At 42.4% G+C, this 18,879-nt stretch overlaps 1 protein-coding gene across 1 annotated transcript; it reads left to right on the plus strand.

The window, feature by feature from the left end:
• Positions 1-6,299: 6,299 nt before the first annotated feature.
• Positions 6,300-16,005, plus strand: naaladl1 (N-acetylated alpha-linked acidic dipeptidase like 1). The gene is made up of 19 exons (XM_038704503.1): positions 6,300-6,499; positions 6,860-7,032; positions 7,586-7,707; positions 9,264-9,383; positions 10,372-10,564; positions 10,757-10,850; positions 10,942-11,046; positions 11,214-11,299; positions 11,409-11,528; positions 11,620-11,705; positions 12,068-12,131; positions 12,469-12,536; positions 12,645-12,736; positions 13,262-13,355; positions 13,829-13,910; positions 14,173-14,346; positions 14,895-14,982; positions 15,079-15,171; positions 15,603-16,005. Exons 1-19 carry the CDS (start codon positions 6,300-6,302, stop codon positions 15,778-15,780), a joined length of 2,232 nt encoding a protein of 743 aa, XP_038560431.1. The 3' UTR covers positions 15,781-16,005.
• Positions 16,006-18,879: the final 2,874 nt, after the last annotated feature.

Consider the following 18,879-nt stretch of genomic DNA (forward strand, 5'->3'; position numbering starts at 1 on the left):
CCTGGGGCAAGCCCTTCTCAGCATGTCTGACTACTCCCCCGCTCTGGGTTTACAGCGACGTCGTGGGGGTTAAGGGTTTCAGCTATGGGACGATGCCCCGAGTTGAGGATGCTTTGGCCAGCTATCTCTCACCCGGTCTTGAGTCGTCCCTTAAAGAGACGGCGCTGCCCACCAAGCCATATCGCGTGACATCTGCTCTGGTGGGCAAGGCGTACATGGCGGCGGGCCGGGCTTGTGCGAGCCTGTACACGATGGCGGTTTTGCAGGCATACCAGGCCAACCTGCTGAAGGACATAGACTCAGGAGGGGGCCCCTCTGAGGAGGACATCGCTGAGCTCCGCAGAGCTACGGATTTGTCACTCCGAGTCACAAAAGAGACGGCCCACGGCATTGGCCGCTCCATGTCAGCGCTGGTGGCCACGGAGCGGAGAGGGAACACGTGGGCGGACGCCGTCGTCAGCAGGTTTCAGCATGCCAGGACACAAGGATAGGCATTCCGGCAGTATCTCCTGTGCCGGTCTGGGTCCAGGATGGCGACGGCTGCAGAGAGACAGTCCCAGCCGTTGTCCAGCTCCTACCGCCAGAGCCAGAGACAGAGTGTCGCTTCTCGTGGTCCCCCTCAGCACACCCGGGACTCGAGGCGGCGCTCTCGCCCACAGCCCCCCGAGACAACAGATATGAGAACCGTTCTTCAGTCTTGCCGGGGTCGGGGGAAGAGGTCCTGAGCCACATCTCCATCCGTCCCTCTCACAGGAAGTTCCTGAGGTTCGCCTTCGGGGGCGCGGTGTACCAGTATCGGGTTCATCCATTCGGCCTAGCACTCTCCCCTCGCACGTTCACCAAGTGCATGGATGCAGCTCTGGCCCCGATGAGGCTCCTGGGCATCCGCATGCTGAACTACATCGACGACTGGCTCATTCTGGCCAAGTCTCGGGAGTTAGCGGTTGGGCATCGAGATGTAGTCCTCGCCCACCTTCAGCATTTGGGGCTGCGGCTTAACGCGAAGAAGAACGTGCTTACGCCCGCCCAATGGACTACGTTCCTAGGGGTGGTGTGGGACTCGACGACGATGCGGGCCCACCTGTCGCCTGCATGCGTCGGGTCCATTTTGTCCTCAGTGACCAGAGTGAATTTAGGCCGCACCATCACTGTGAAACACTTTCAGAGGGTGCTGGGTGTCATGGCGGCAGCGTCCAGCGTAATCCCGTCTGGCCTGCTGTACATGAAAACCCTGCAGTGGTGATTAAAATCCAAGTGATTCTCCCCAAGGGGAAATCCGTTCCGTCTGATACGGGTTACGAGCAGGTGCCTTCGTTCCCTGTCAGTATGGAGGAAACCTTGGTTGCTGTCCCAGGGTCTCGTGTTGGGAGCGGCATGTCGCCGGACAATTATTTCGACAGACACCTCACTCACGGGGTGTGGCGCGGTCATGGACAGCCACTTTGTGAGAGGCTCTTGGCAGGAGCATCGTTTCTCTTGGCACATAAATTGCCTGGAAATGTTGGCGGTTTTCAGAGCTCTGAGGAGTTTTCTGCCCCATCTCCGCGGTCGCCACGTCCTTGTCAGGACTGACAACACGGCAGTGGTGGCCTATTTGAATCACCAGGGGGGGTCTGCACTTGCGCCCATTATGCAAGCTGGCACATCAGATCCTCCTGTGGTCCCAGCAGAGATTGCTGTCTCACAGTGCGACGTATATTCCTGGGACCCAGAATCAGGGAGCAGACCTGCTGTCGAGACAGGGGCTGAGGCCCGGGGAATGGAGACTCCACCCAGAGGTGGTGGAGTTATTGTGCAAAAGGTTCGGCCCTATAGACGTGGACCTGTTTGCGTCCCAAGAGACTACGCACTGTCCACTGTGGTTCTCCCTCTTGCCCCCAGCCCCGCTAGGGCTGGATGCCATGGTGCAGGTGTGGCCGAGGCTGCGTCTGTATGCTTTTCCCCCAGTCGCTCTGCTCCCGGTGATTCTGGAGTGGGTCCGTCAGGACGGTGTCAGCCCACTGCTAGTAGCCCCGTTTTGGCCGGCCCGAGTGTGGTTCTCACCGTGGCAGGTCCCTCTGAGGGACCTGCTGTTTCAGGCGGAGGGCCAGGTCTTTTACCCTTGCCCCGTCCTGTGGAGACTGTGGAGACTGTGGGTCTGGCCCCTGAGGGGGCTCAGTTCCTTGAGGCGGGCCTGACGGCGGGAACAGTCAGGACGCTGCTCAGCTCCAGAGCCCCGTCCATGAGAAGGACATACGGCCTGAAGTGGAATGTGTTTGCCACCTGGTGTAGAGAATGGGCGGTGGACCCAGTTACCTGCCCGGTGACTATGGTACTGGAGTTTCTCCAGGACTGTTTCTCTGCTGGCCTTTCCCCGTCCACCCTCAAGGTGTATGTGGCTGCCATGGCAGCGTTCCACGCCCCTATGAGGGATGGGCCTCTGGGGAGGCTTCCACTGGTCGTGCGCTTCCTCCGTGGAGCCTGGAGGATGAGACCCGTGACTTGTTCCAGGGTTCCCACTTGGGACCTGGCAGTGGTTCTCGAAGCACTGGCTGAGGCCCCCTTCGAACCCCTGGAGTCGGCTGAGGCCAAGCACCTGACCCTTAAGATGGCCTTTCTCCTCGCTATCACCTCTCTGAGGAGGGTGGGGGATCTCCATGCACTTTTGGTTTCTCCTCGATGCCTGGAGTTTGCCCCGGGGTGGGTCAGAGTCATCCTGCACCCCTGTCCGGGCTATGTCCCTAAGGTTCCGTCCAGGTTGGCAGGGTCTACGGTGCTGCAGGCGTTTCACCCCCCATGGAGTGCCTTGCTTCATAGAGCTAATGTGTCCGGTGTGCCAGCGTGCTTATATACGCCTCCAGTTACGCTGTCACACGCTACCATTCTAGCAATGCCAATAGGATTGGAGTAGTTTCATTCATGATTTCAGCCCTGCCACGCCCAGAGGCGTTCCCATAGTGTCGTCACCGACGCAGTGTCTCGTTCCCCTTCTCGGGGAACAAGGGTTAAATACGTAACCCAATACATTCTCTAGGCACTACGTGACGCTCACTTGTTCCTGTTCTCGCCTGCCTGAGTCTTTCATGCAGCCGTGTGTGTAGTTGCTCGTCAAAGTCACTTTTCGTTAATCAACCAATCCCAGCCTGGAGTAGGCGGAACATTAAAAAAGGTTGAGGCAATACAGCAAACTTTAGAAATGTTTAACTCGTTGTTCTGTATGCACAATTTTTATTATTGACAAGTTAATATGCATAAACAAATAAGACTGACCACCATGTAGAGCATTTTTCTTGCACAAGAATTTAGTGACTGAAAACAACCCACAGAAACTGCTGTTTTGTCCAACTGGAATTAATATGAGGTTACTAATGGTAAGCTATAGTAGCCTGTAATATTATCTGAAATTATAATGAATATACAAACATTAGCACTAATCAAACCTTAACCACACTGGTGTGAGCTAATATCAGAAAATGATATTATTTGTGACACAGCTAAATCTCTACTAATAAACTATCTGTAGACAGATTATCCAAATAGTGTAACATGTAAATATATTATGCTAACATTATACTTATCTATTTAATATTATTAATGTGTATGTATGCATACAATTTTTGTTTATTTGTTTATCAAATGGTCAGAAATAACACGAGAATGCATAGATTTCGGTCATTACTTAAGTCATTGTCTTTAATGAACGCGTACCCATCATGCTTACTGTCATGCGAAGTCACCCTCCAGAGGCACATTCTGAGCCATGAAAAACCCTGACTGTGTGTGCAATAAAACCTTCCCAATTAAAAAAGACAATACTTTATCAGTACACCTGTCTGTAAGGTAAATCATCTGTCCTCAGTCTGTCATCCTGTAGGCTGTTGTTTACTAGCACAGCTAGTGTTAACATGGCAATTACCCAAATGTTAAAAACAAGCTAAATAGAAAGCTGTCTTTCTGCAGCCTTAAAATTTGACACATTGTTGTAAACTCAGCTGCTGGCTGAGACAAACCAGCCAATCTTCCCTCTACCAGGTAACGTTACCTGCAGGCAGTGAAGAACAACAGAGGGGAAGAGGAGGAATGATACAGACTGAGTGTTCAGTAAGCAGGTCTCTCTATGTTGCAGCTGCAGGAGATGATGTGTCACATGATGATGGGGAGCCTGGTGATGTTCAGGAAGGAGTCAACATCCTCAGTGAGACTCTCTCAGAGGACACCTGTCCTCACGTCTTCCACCTGTGTCCACCTGTCCTCGCGGCGGCTTCTTCTTCATCATGTGTCCACCTGTTCTTGTGGTGGCTTCTTCTGCTTCATGTGTCCACCTGTCCGTGTGGTGGCTTCTTCTGCTTCATGTGTCCACCTGTTCTTGTGGTGGCTTCTTCTGCTTCATGTGTCCACCTGTCCGTGTGGTGGCTTCTTCTGCTTCATGTGTCCACCTGTCCGTGTGGTGGCTTCTTCTGCTTCATGTGCGCTCAAAATTGCTTGTTGCTGCACAATGAATATAAAATCACTGTGGAGAACATCAAAACTAGCTAAATGAGTTTTCCCAGATCTAATGGTTATAAGTCAGGCCCAGTAGATTTATTTAGCAAGTTAGCTTTTGGGGTGTAGTTTATTATTTCCCTGTCTAGTCCCCTGAGTTTATCCATCAGCAGTAGGTTAAGTGACGTCCATCCATGTTTCATTGTTGACATTGTCCGATGCCATTTTTGTAGAAATCACTAATTTGAATACATTGATTTATACATGTCAGAGGTTGCCCGCCTCTGGAGCAACTAGGGGGTTAAATGTCTTGCTCAGGGACACATTGGTGGATGGGTCACAGTGGGGATTGAATCCAGGTCTCTAGCACCAAAGGCATGTGTCTTATCCATTGCTCCATCATCACCATTACTCTGCAAGTAATTTTGTGACTGCATTTCCTTTGTGCATTTCTCTCTTGAAGTTGTGATATAGGTTTTTATATCATATTTTATATTCATAATGGTCTTAAATTTGACCAGGTGAAACCTGCAGAAACCTTGATATTGTTCCATTACCTCGTCCACAATTTGCATAATGTGTAACTTATTTTAAAAGTTTTTTTTGTTGTTTTTTTGCTTATGAAAACTCCACATTTAAAGCTCCCTTTTATATTATTTAAGTAAAAGTGCTGCTGATGGAATAAAATTATGCGTAGCTGCTTTGTCCACAACACAGAAAATTTTATTTGGCTCAAGAGATTTAAGTTATCACTTAACACCAAATAATCTCATTAAGAATCTGGAATTAGAGAATGTTCAACATTATTGCAAAATGAAATGCAGAATGAAAACAAATTGATTATCGAAACTGTTGCTGGTTAATTATCTGATCAAGCAGTCACTTACTTATTACTATTCAGCTTTATGCAAGATGTGCCTTATTGTGTCTAAATGTAGAAATGACGGAAGATGGTTAAGGTTTTGATACTAATAAAGGGAACTTGAACTGTAATAATGGTGTTGCATTTGTGTTGTTCAGGACTATCGGAAAACAGGTATTTTGTAAATTTCAAGTTGACTAGTAGTAATTTTGTTGAGTGAGTTTCCATTAGTATTTGAGTCGAGTACAATGTTTTTTGAGTAGATTTCCCTCAGAGTATAAGTTGTGCACAATTACATTAAGTAAAGAATTTGTGGGATTTAATTTTAATAAGCATCAGTGAATCAATGTAATTTATCATGCAGAAATTAAATGTGTTAAAAAAAATTTATTATATTTAAGGTTTACACAAAAATATTATACTATACTATTAAAGTTTATTTTTTATTAAGGTAATCACTTTTTCACAAATATTTTGAGTATTCTGAACTTATTTGGGTTTACAGGAGTGTCCCTTCGAAGCAGAACAGTCAAAAGAACATGGAAAATAAAATTCAAATACAAAGCAAACTATTTGCATCCAAAACCTCTTTTCAAAAAATCCTCTCTAAATCATAATCTCACTTTAGAAACTGAGCATTTAAACTTTCAAACAAAAATACTGAATATAAGATCCAGATATCTGAGATATTAACATTGAAAATAAATTTAAACCCACTCACACACTAAGGGATAAAGTCCATCTTTTCTGCAAACATTAATGAGTAAACTTTACACTGAGCGTGTCTCTTTCTAATGGGAGGTCCCTTCAGCAGCTACGCAAGTGCTGCAGTGATCATTTTGGGAATCATATGTGAGGATTCGTAGGCACACTACAAAACGTTCCTGATCTTTGGAGATAGCTCCCTGTCAGGCACAAGATTCAAGTCCAAAGAGAAGCTACTTTCTTTTTTGAAGACCTAATTCCAGAAAGAAGAATGATAAAGCAGGTGTTGATTGGGATTCTGTGTGGTGCTGCCGTACTGACGGTAGGTATCTTAATCGGCCACTATGGTATCGTCAAAAGCAGCAGCTCTGCACCATCCTGGGTGAACGATGTGGCGAAGGATGTGGATGAGAGCCTCATTGAGAAGTTTCTGTCTGAGGTGGACAACATCCAGATTCAGGAGAACCTAAAGTGAGTTTATGAGTGATCAAATACAGATTATGTTGGTCAATCAGTTATGATTTTCATTTTGTTTAGCGGCTTAAGTGATACACATCGTGAGAACAGCAGGTGAGAACAAAGAGGGGTATTATAAAGAGATTTCAACCTACTAAAATAATCAAGCTTTTCGGGTTTCACAGGGAAGTGTCTCCGTCTACATCTACTCATACACATTCTTAGTCATGGGATTAATTGAGGTTCTTAGTTTTTCCCTACAGCGTCACAATCCCTTTGTGGTTTCCTCTTTAAATTCCACAAAAGGCCTTTAAGGTTTTAGACATATCCAACATAATATTTTATCAAACTTTTTGTCCTGATCTGCCTCCACAGGGAGTTGACCAAAGTGCCCCATATGGCCACCACAGCAGGAGACGAGCAGACAGTGCAGTTTATGCTAAAGAGATGGCAGGACCCCGAAACCGGCCTGGACCAGGCCTGGAGAGAGGAGTACATGGTCTACTTGTCCTTCCCTAACCCCAAGAAACCCAACAAGGTCACTGTAGGTGGGTCTACAGGTTGTTGAATGTGTTGGAATGAAAGTAGGGACAGTCTCACGCTATTCGGCGTGTTGTTAAGGCTGACATTCACCTGTCTAAATCAAATAATCAGATTATAAAGTTCAGGCATAAAGAGTTATTAACAAGACTGGTAACTCTCCAAATGAAACATCACATTAGATGGAGTGGGTTGTGCTGTATAATTTACTGCTGGGGAAGCTGCAGTAAAACTGGGTTTAAATGACCTGTAACATTTTCAGCATTATCACAAGGAAGCAACAGTCCTCACGCTCATAAATTATTTAATTTAGCTCATGTTTACCATCATGTTTCATCAGAAGCACTTTAGCTGGAAGTGTTATGTTTTTTTGTTTTGAAACATTTACTTTCCATACAAAATCCAACTTCCCAAGAAAACTGGAACTAATCTAAGTCCAGAGTCTGAAAGAGTTTGACTTCATTTTTGTGGTTTCTAACATTCAGGAGGTTTTCATTACATAACGTGCTAAGTTTCACTTTACTTACTTGCAGACCAGTCACCATGAGTTGTTCATTTCAGTGAGCCCGTCTGATTCCGTGCTGCACACTGTCAGAGAAAAAGAGAAGCCTTATACTTCGGACAAAGAGGATCCTGAGGTGGTTCAGCCGTATGCTGCATTCTCCCCTGCTGGAAACACAAAGGTACAAAGGCTGCATCCCAACAGATCTGCAATTCTGTTTAAAGCTCCCTGAAAAATCTACGATATGCCCCTGAGATGAGTTAATTTCATTAATGAATCATTACATTTAATTATTGAAAGTATCTCTTAATCCAATATTTTGATCAGACTAATAATGATCCTGGTTAGCACCAAACGGAGCTGACCATAGCCTGGCATTCATTGCCTGATTATACACAAATCAGAAAAATATCTGTATATCATACAATTTTAGAGATTGTGATATATATGTTGATAAACAGACCTCCTTCAATGAATGTAATGGGATGAATACACAGAATAAACGGCCTCATGCTCCACAGGGTTCCTGATGTAAAGTAATTTTAACCTCAGTGTTACATAGTTCTTTAAATCCTTACTTGATATAAACATTTAACCAAATAAAATTTGGATAAAATACTAATTTTTGGAAAAAGCCAAAAACAGAAATCAGTTGACAACCTTTGTCTTGGAAGCCAAATCTGTGTCACCTGAGCCAACATAACACCTGTACACCATAAAGAAGCCAATTAGTACCATATAGTTACAGAAAAGGCATCCAATATTTTATTGCACAGCTAAATTGACAGCTAAATGGACAGATACGAAGCTAAGAGTCTGTGTTTATGAGACTTTAAATGAAGCATATATAGTATCTGGAAAGTAACTCACTGAAACTATAAAAATCATGTGATTGTCACATCCATGTCTCACACAGTACAACCTTATCTGTTATAACCCTTGAGGCCCCTTTCTTAAGTTCTTATGTCTCCTGTTCAGGCTCACGTAGCTATTTTACTACCTCTTCTGACAGAGCAAAGCATGTCAAGTCATTACTTGACTTGAATGATGACTTAAACAAAATGGTAAAATGCAACAAAAGTAGATCTGAAGCTTGAGGGAAGGTTTAGTTTATATATCTCAGTACAATGTGAAAACCTTAAAGAGGAAAGAGATGAAAAAATAATTTGGTAATGATTATACTTTGTCAGATATGACTGGTAGATTGCTGGTGCTACAGAACTGTTTCCTAACAGATCGTCAAGGCTAAAACCTTCTATGTCTTATCAAGTACTGATAACATGACAAGTTATGATGTAGACAGAGTTGACAAACCAAGAAGAGCCCATCTGTTGAGGGTGATAAGGACAGCTATCAGAGGAGGAGGCCATACTAAGGATTGGAATGAATGAAGGCTATAATAAGGATTTAAAGAAAGATGCATACTGTCTTTTAGTCAGAATAATATTTGAAATAACAGAAAAGCAATAGAGTCTAGTGAAAAGGAGCAGTCTGATGATTGGGGAAGGAGTTGTTTGAGAATATGAAGGACTGGGTACATAATACTTATAGAAAATGATCTGCCAATTTCCTTTTCTCCTAGATTCAGTTTACAGTCTTGTAACTATAAACTAGAAGAAAAAAATGCACACTGTGTTCACATTTATGTTATAAAAACATAACACATTGCCTGGCCCTGACATTGGTTCACTTCAGTTGATGCTATTGACACAATGTTGACTTTTATGATGGTTTTAGGGGAAACTGGTGTATGCCAACCAGGGGAAACCCAGTGACTACCAGCTGTTGAACCAGACAGTAGACCTCAGAGGAACCATCGCCATCACCAGATATGGTGGAGCAGGAAGAGCTGATAAAGTGAGTTGCACTTTGTGCTAATTAGAGAGTTAATTCTAGACTATTCAAAATCAGAAATACTTTATTGATCCACGGGGGAAATTGTTGATCAGGTTTGTGTTTGGATATTTTTTGTGAAAAATAAGCAGAAACAATTTGTCCAGGAGAGAGAAGACTTTATTGTGCTTAGTGTACAGTGTTTGCAGAATTTCCAAAAAATGTGATTTTTATTTCAGCAGGTTTCACTCAGCTATTTAACCTCAGTGGGGTCGTTATCTCGTTAGAGAACGATGGTCGTTCAGTCTTGGCCACAGGTAGTCTCAACGACTGTAACGACTGTCGTCACAGCAACAAGGAACACTAACGAACCAGCGGTATCGATGACCCGAGATAACGACCCCACTGAGGTTAAATAGCTGAGTTTCCCTGCCAGTCAGTCAGAACTGAAGAAGTCCTTTGGATAAGGGACGAAACGTCTTCCAGTAGCTTCAACCAAGCTTCAACCAAGTCCAGTTGCCCTTTCATTTTAACCTTCGTTGGATAACTATGACCTGGATGACTGAGAATCTTCATAGACATATTTACATTATTAATTTAGCTGACGCTTTTATCCAAAGCGACTTACAATTGCTATAGATGTCAGGGGTCGCACGCCTCTGGAGCAGTGTGCAAGTGTCTTGCTCAGGGACACATTGGGGGATGGGTCACAGTGGGGGATTGAACCTGGATTTCTCTCACCAAAGGCATGTGTCTTATCCATTAAGCCATCACCACCCCATGATTTACACTACATCACCAATCTGCACCATATAAGTAGGATTTACCCTCAAGGTTTGAATCACTTTATCAGCTAAAAGTTGTTTTTTGTTTTGTTTTGTTTTTTTTCGCTAGCAAAATCCCAGATTAGTCAACACTGACTGCAAATATTGCAAGCACAAAAAATAAGGTTTAGTAAAGCATGCATTCAGTGTTGTATTTACACAATAAATGCCATGTGTTTCTACTCTAGGCTATCAATGCAGCACCCTTCGGTGTCATTGGTGTGCTTGTCTACACAGACCCTTTGGACATCAACGATGGTCTCATGTCAGACACCAATGAGACATATCCTCACTCCTGGTACATGCCACCCTCTGGTGTGGAGAGAGGATCCTTTAAAACTGGCTTTGGAGACATGCTCACGCCCTACATGGCTGCCAAAGGTAACCAGTGACTTGTGTAAAAACAGTACACAAGGTACACATACAACAGTGTATTTCGGGGGAGGGACTTTTCTGGCTACAGTACATGGAGCTTCAAACACACATATATAGATAAGATCTGGTCATTTTTCATTCATCATTTTATTTGAATATTTAACTATGAGTTCTTCTGATCTATGAATTATTTTCCAGAGGACACCTACAGAATTCCAGTCAAGAACATTACAGGGATCCCTCCCATTCCAATTCAACCAATCGGATTTGAGGATGCCTACAGACTTATCTGGTTTGTGATGAGATGAATTTGCTTGTGGAATTAATACAGCCCAAAATGGGAATGAACAAATTCAAACTTGTTTTTCCATTGGTCATTTCAGTGAGCTAGGCGGACAAGCCGCTCCAGCTCAATGGCAGGGAGCATTTAACTGTTCATACAACTTTGGCAGCCCGGGGTTCAAACATACATCGGCTTTCAACAACAGGTATTCAACTGGCAGAAAAATTCAGGCACCTTATTTCTCATTGTTTTTTTTCATCATATCAAATCTTTTACATCTTGGCAGTAGGGAGCAAAATTCCAAATACATCCTGTTGGAGCAGCAGCATTGCAGTGTTGCTTCATACTTCTGAAGTTGAACCTCTGTTTCAGTGATGTGAAAATGGAAATCTTCAACTATGAAGAGGTGAAGAACTCATCCAATGTGATGGGAGTTATCAGAGGGAGTGTCGAGCCAGGTGAGACTGGGGACCATGTCCAAAGATACCATTCAGTATCATCTGTTTTCAGCTTGTAATTACTCGGAGGCTATTGTGTTTGTGCTCTGTGTGTGTGTTTTTTGTTCAGACAGGTATGTGATCTATGGGAACCACAGGGACAGTTGGGTTCACGGTGCCATCGACCCGAGCAGTGGGACATCGGTCATGCTTGAATTGAGCAGAGTGCTGGGTAGGATGGTCAAGCAGGGTGAGCAGAGTTATAGCTGAATGAAAGACTGTCACATTGGTTTGTTTATAGTGCTGGATGAAGAGTTGAGCTCTGATCCTCTCTGTGGCAGGCAAATGGAGGCCTCGCAGGTCCATTATCTTTGGAAGCTGGGGAGCAGAGGAGTTCGGCCTTATTGGGTCTACAGAATACACAGAGGTGATTTACAAACAAAAACTGAGCAATGTGTAAATGTGAGTCTAAATGGTTGGTTTTAAAGTAAGACTATGTAAATTTTGAAAGAAGAAACAACAGTCTTTCTTTATAAATGAAAAGATGAATTCAGCCTGTTGCTCGATTCAATACACTCAGGAGTTTTGCTGATAAAACCTTTCTTGGTCTGGTGTGACCAGTAGCTTATAGTGGCTAACGTTAGCTAATGAACTAATGCTCTACTTGTGCTACTATTACACTAGATTTACCGTTATTCTGTTATTTGTCACTGAAGTGGCAAGTTACATACACTTACTACTTATACACTCACACTGACAAATGTGACTTTGATCTTGTCTTCTCTACAGCAATACTTCGCCAAGCTCAGTGAACGAGCTGTTGCTTACATCAATGTGGATATAGCTGTTTTTGGTAAGAAGCACCTGTCAGGAGTATCATTAAAAAATATATATTGCCTTTAAATAGTCTCAGTCCGTGGGTTCACCTGGACAGATGCAGCCACTTTAGTTAGACACATTATCACTAACTTTCTAAACTACAAAACATTTAGAAATTTACATTATTGCTAATTTGTCAGCCGTCAGATGTTTGGAAGAATGTCCTTGAAACTATCTTGTTGACTGACAATTACTTTGTGGTACAAAATGTTAAATGCATGAAGAAAAATTCTGCCACCGTAGGATGTATTCACTGACAGCAAATCTTAGTGATGTTAGTCCAAAATGCTCATTCATCTTCCACTACTCAGCCAACGCCACTCTCAGGGCTTCTGGGATGCCATCAGTCCAGAATGTCATCTTCAAAGCCGCAAAACAGGTGAGCTCATGCATCAGCTCGGGTGTTTCTCTCCAGCATTTTAACTTGAACAAAACTGTTGTCCACACACCACCAGGAACCTGTCACATGTAAGTGTTTGTTCTCCAGGTCGATGCACCCGGACTGGACTCCACATCTGTGTACGACAACTGGATCCGATATTCCAACAGGACAAGCCCGGCCCATGGGCTCATTCCCAGGTAAAGAGCTACAGCTAAACCTCTATAACTTACCCACATCTTGCACTGAATCCTGGGAGAAGAGTTATTAAGGTTTTTATTCATTGCTAGTTGAAGGTTTGCTGAAGTGATTGGTTATTTGCCCGTTACTGATCTAGACCAAAAGTCCATAATCTGTAATGTATAGGTTTAAAAATAAAGAACAGGCAATTGGGCATTTAAAACAATGGGGTTAACTGTTCAAACCCTGGATCAAATGTCCAGCAAAGGAACACCACGACCATACAGATCTAAAGCTTAGACTCTAGCAGTAGTAGCTCCATACATACTTAACATTATTTTTATTTAAAGATCCTACAAATCATTGCATCTTTGTCTAGCTAAATAGTACCTTCCATACAGTATATAGTTTATTATCTGTGTTGTGAGGTGATTTGCATCATGAACTTCACATATTTACGTGTACTGTATGTGTCCCCACAGAAATGTCAGGTCTGTCATGTTCTCAATAAAAGATGCATCTTGTTTTCTGTCTTCCTTTGACAGGCTGGGGTACCTGTCAGGAGCAGGGAGCGATTACGCTGCCTTTGTCCATTACCTGGGAATCGCATCCATGGACATTTCATACACATATGACAAAGTATGTAAAAACAATCTTCATAAACTTGCTGCCTTTGACTTCCTGTAATAGATTTTCGTCTGATGAATGTGAGTGCTGTAATGTAGGATGTAGAAACACTGTATGGTAAGAATTATAATTTCAGAAGTTCTTCACCTGTAATACAGTTTGATTTTTGCACCTAAATATGCAGACCATGGAAGGCAGCAGCAACAAACACGACACATCTCTTCAATCTATGGTTCAGTGCTGTGGCCATGAATGAAAGCGTCATTTAGTTTCTCTTCCTTGGGTCCTGCCACTTGCATCTTAAATTTGCTGCACTTTGCTGTCTTTGTGTTTACTTTTAAGTTCTCTCATTTTACCTTCTGTTTGAAATAAGTTGTCAGCCAAGAAATATGTCATATTGGCGTGCACATGTGTGAGAAGTCAGAATAGAGCTGAACCCATTGAGTCATGTTAGCACCATCATATTTATATTTCTCTTCGTACAGAGTAAAACCAATGCTCGGATTTACCCTGCATACCACACAGCATACGACACCTTTAACTACGCCTCAAGGTTCATTGATCCCGGTGAGCAATAATGTCTCATGTTATCATATATTGGATTTTGTTTGTACAGCCAGTGGTAGAAGTCCCAGTCCTTACATTTTTATATCATGGCACTGCAGATTATGCTTTCTTTTATGTTAAACCATTGGACATTTTAAAATATATTTTAACAAAACCCTTGCATTTCTCAGCCAAGCAGTTTCTACTCATTTTCTCCAGGAAAGCATTTTCCCAGCGATTTCTCTTGTGTATAACATCTCATTCTACCACCTCCTCCTCCCAGGGTTCGTCAGTCACCAGGCCATTGCCAGGACAGCAGGAAACGTCCTGATCCGATTGGCTGACAGCCTGGTGTTGCCATTAAACTGCAGTGACTATGCTGAGACTCTGGAGGACTACCTGAACACAGCAGTGACCCTATATCAGCAGAAACTGCAAGCTTGGAATATCTCAATGGGTAAGTACAGGGCAGTTCGAGATGTTTCAGTGATGCACAGGAATATTGCAGTACACAACACAGACTAGGTAGGTAGGTTTGTCACAATATAACAAGTCATAGAGTGAAACTGAGTTTTGTAACTTCCTTCTGCTACATAGCAGAAATTATACATTAATAAAGAATCAATTATGAAAAACGGTAAACAGAATAAATAGTATGCAGGTGAATCAAATCTAATCCTATCTTTCAAATGGAGGAGTGGATGTTGTGTTTTTATGTGCTTTTATCTTGGGCCAAAGCAGCTCAAAAAAACACTTGACTAACTTGATCAATTCCAGTTGTTGGATGTAAGATCGACAGTGTCTCTGACTGGTACCTGCATTAGCCAAAATGTTATTTGTAGGAGTAAAAAATTGAGGACACAAGAGCTAAAATGTCTTCAGTCTGCACTTAAGAACAGAACTAACAACAGAAGCAGCATCTGTTTCTCCTACTAGCAGTCAGAGTATTAAAGAAGGGGAAATCTTTGCTGAGAGGCTGCACAGCTGATGTGTGTCTTGTTTCAGAACCACTAAAACGGGCAGTGGCCAGCTTTCGCAGCGCAGCTAATCAGTTGGACCAGGTGATTCGCAGTTCAGACCTGGCAAATGAAACGTAAGAGCACAAAAATACATACAGTATAAAGACATATTGCTACCTCCTTTGCCGTACACATAGAAATTAATGCCAGCTCTGTCTCTCTTCTCTTAGACCTCTGAAGGTCAGAAGGATCAATGACCAGCTCATGCTACTGGACCGTGCCTTCTTGGACCCTCTGGCCTTCCCAGATAAATATGCATACAGGTAAGTAGATGATTAGCCAGTCTCATGACTGCATGCTTTATGCAAAATAATGTTAAAGAAAGTAGGACGAATGGGGGCTGTGCCACAACAAATTTTTCATCCAGGCTGAAATATTTAAACAACTATTGGATGGAGTGCCGTGACATTTTGCAGAAACCTTAATGGTTCCCAAATGATAACCTGTAACCTACTGATACTGGGATGCTTTGGCTTTTTCTTTATGTCACTATGAGGTTGACAAATTAAGTTTTATGAGATGTCTTTACAACACTTGGATGGGTTGCAATGAAATGTTACATGACATTCATGTCTTGTATTGTTTAAGTACCCTACCTTGACTTTTCATATAGTGCTGTCATCAGGTCCACTTTATTGTGACTTATTACACCTCTATGAATTATTCACCCTTTATTTCCCTGTTCCCTTCACAGGCATGTTATCTGGGCTTCAAGTAGTGCCGGCAAGACAACCTTCCCAGGTCTCGCAGATGCATACGCCAAAGCTGAGTCATCAGAACAGTCCAGCGACTGGGACAAAGTGCACTACCACCTTTCAGTCCTGAGCCAGGCCATCGATGGCGCAGCCAGTACACTTGTTGACGTCATATAGACATAGATGAGGAGCAAGGAACTGCACTAACTCAGGAATTTCATAAAAAGACAGGGAGATGCAGCCATTAAACACTCATACACACACACACACACACACGCACATACAATGACTATATGTGTTAAGCTGGCCATGATGAAACTATTTATGGATGCTAAACTGTAACATGAATGATGTCTTTTCTATTAAAGCACCTCATTAAAGATGAACCAAAACAGTTGTTAATCGAGTTCAGTCAGGACAACTTTATTTGCTTTCAGTAGTTATGTTTGGCGGTGTGCCTCTGTTCTGAAAAGCCATAAGCCAGGGCAAGTACACCTCTCTGCCCTTCCACGTGCCAATAGGGCGCACCTCCCTACCCATCCATGTGCATACATGGAAAGCTTGAGGCACAGAGAGCAGCAGCAAAGATCCCGCAGGGTACAGAACAGAGCAGCATCAATACAATTACAGAAATACACTGGTCAGGAATAGCCTGAAAGGAGGAGATGGGGTGGTGATGGGTTAAGTGAATGCTAAAAGGGAAATCAACTGAGCTGCCACCTGGTGTAGCTGACTTAGACATGGGCTGCTTTCGGCTGATGCACTGGGATTTTGATCTGTGCTTGACTTTGTTGCCAGCCTGAACTGATGCAATGCTTGAGTTGTACTACTTATTTAAGTGTACACGAACAGTTCAAGTTTGCTATTATCAACATAGGTTAAAAGCACGTGTATTTGGCAGCACATATTTTACTGCAGATAACTGATCTCTACTGTGAGAACTAGTCTTTCTGCATTGAGTAGTTAATATCAATGAGTACCATAAGAGCAATAATGATAATACTCAAAGGCAAATCTAATTGACAGTGGTCACTAATGACATAAGAACACAAATATCCACCTCAGTAAAGTAGTAGAAGACATCATCTTATCTTACCATGTCCTCATAAGAGAAAATCAATGACCAGCTCTCTGATTTTGTCTTTTTTCTTCTTTTTTTTTTAAACTTAATGGAGTATGAATCTCATCAAAGACAAGATAGCTGAAAATCTCCAAGTCAATGTTGGCATTCCTTTTTAAATTTGTAAAATTATGTCTGAAGGTTATAAATGTTGCTGATTGATGCATGGTAGTATTTCATTTTGTTTTCAAATTTAATTCTTGTTTTTATATACATTTAAAGAGCTGAGTAATAGCAGAATAATTCCAGAAACGTTTTCTATTCTCATTGTAGAGACCTAATTTTACATAATTAACATTTTAGGGTCTTGACCGAGACATGTGGTATTTTTAAATTCCAATGGTCAAACACAGCACATTTCTGCTTGAGCACAATCAAGAAATAATGACAATTTCTTTTAGATATTAACATAATCTATGTGTGCTAAAACTGTTTAATCTGAAAGGAGTGGTAAGCAGTCATAACTCTGAGCCACCAGCCTCTCTGGGAATGAGGAAAGCAGGAGTTAATGATCAAAATCATCCTCCACTGCATGTAAGTTAGACAGATTTGTGCAAAGGCTTGTCATGTTAGGATGAATGCCTAACAGCAACACTTGCCACCTCTGCCAAGGATATCTGGTCATCAGCACTTTGATTTGTGCATATGTGTTTGCAGCAACATGAGATGACCATCGGTGCTTCAGAGGGTTTCAGTATGGAAAATTTCAGCAGCACTGACAAACAGCACCTCATCAATAACCTGCACTTAACATGGGCCTCAGTTGCATTCAGCCCTGTACGTGGAGCCGCAATACTAGCTCCTGCCACCAGGGGTCAAAATATGCTTTGAGACATTCATATGGGTCAAATCAGCATTAGGGATTTGAAGTGTTGCTGTCACAAAAACTGAGTGAGTTCTAGCTACAAACCAAGTCAAATCAGCCTGACTCAGAAGGTAATTTATTTCAGAGTCACCTTATGATAATGCTGTTAAGCCTAGGTAATAGTCATGTATATTGAAGAGGTATGAAGGAAGGGGGAAAAGGCTACTAAGAGATATGGGAAGAAGAAGGAGCTTGGCTACATGGGTTCTTTCTTTCCTGTTCAAAGTCTCCTGTAAACACACAGGGACTGCTGGTTTTATCCACTCCCTCCCCTCTGGTTAGAGTTTTCAGTGTTAGTCACACCCATCTGAGCCCTTCGAGCCGCTGCAGAAGCACAACTTGGGGGTAGCACTGTTGTTTAAATGAACAACTGTGCGTTTGTGGATGAGAGAGGTGGGTGGGTTCATTTTATTTTTAGCCTTTATTCTCCATAAAAAAGATTTGGTTCTTGATGATTGTTGAATTACAAACACCGCTATAAAGTTGAGTCATACGAAGTTAAATGTTTTATTTAGCGACATGGTAAGGTGCTTTCAAAGCAACATGAGACACCTGGAAGAGCTCCAGAGGCAAGCTGCAGGTGTATCAGTCACATAAACCGCAAAACGTTTGTTTCTCCAAAAAGAGTAACAGAATATATGAGTTAAAGGCAACTGGCAGGGATATAGAAGACAGAAGATATACGTTATTTATCCCAATAGGAGAATATGTTTTGTATTTCTTATAGTGGACAGGTGCAGTATATAACATTTGACAAACAACCTAAAATTAGTCACGTGTGTGTTTATGTGATTTTGTCTAACCCTATATTAGAAAATACACTATCGTGGAAACCATCTTGTCACATAAACTACATAGTGACATAAATAGTGAAAGATATGAAATAATTTTGCAACTTCAGTATCAGGTCATAATCTTTTTTTTTTATTTATCTTGTTTAAAGTTAATTCTTCTGACATTTTAAACAGTGAATTGCAGGAATGTTGGTGATATATATATATATATATATTTATTGTGCAGTGTTTTTAGTTTGTAAATATTTACAGAAGACTGATTGTTTTAGCAGTTCTGCACTTGGCGTTCACAGTTTGACATTAATACTTTTAGAACTGCCCAGAACAGTTATGAACAAACAGAAGTCTGTCTGTTCCTAGCCACTGAGCAGTTTCAGTGGAGCTGTAGAAGCAGGGGAAGGAAGTACTTTCTAGCTTAAAGGTTGCTCTCATTCCAATTTCCATTTAATGCAGAGTAAAAAGCTCATTCTAAGTGTACTGTAAATTAACTTCTGTAA

The sequence above is a fragment of the Micropterus salmoides genome, unplaced genomic scaffold (assembly GCF_014851395.1).
Source record: "Micropterus salmoides isolate LMB-PRFRI ecotype aquatic unplaced genomic scaffold, ASM1485139v1 Ms_hic_scaffold_7, whole genome shotgun sequence".
Taxonomy (NCBI): Eukaryota; Metazoa; Chordata; class Actinopteri; order Centrarchiformes; family Centrarchidae; genus Micropterus; species Micropterus salmoides.

Coding starts and splice junctions, on each gene's coding strand:
- naaladl1 (XM_038704503.1), top strand. CDS start 6,300: ATGATAAAGCAGGTGTTGATTGGGATTCTGTGTGGTGCTGCCGTACTG. Junction 11,529..11,619: donor GGGTAGGATGGTCAAGCAGG/GTGAGCAGAGTT, acceptor TCTCTGTGGCAG/GCAAATGGAGGCCTCGCAGG. Junction 12,737..13,261: donor GCCCATGGGCTCATTCCCAG/GTAAAGAGCTAC, acceptor TTCCTTTGACAG/GCTGGGGTACCTGTCAGGAG.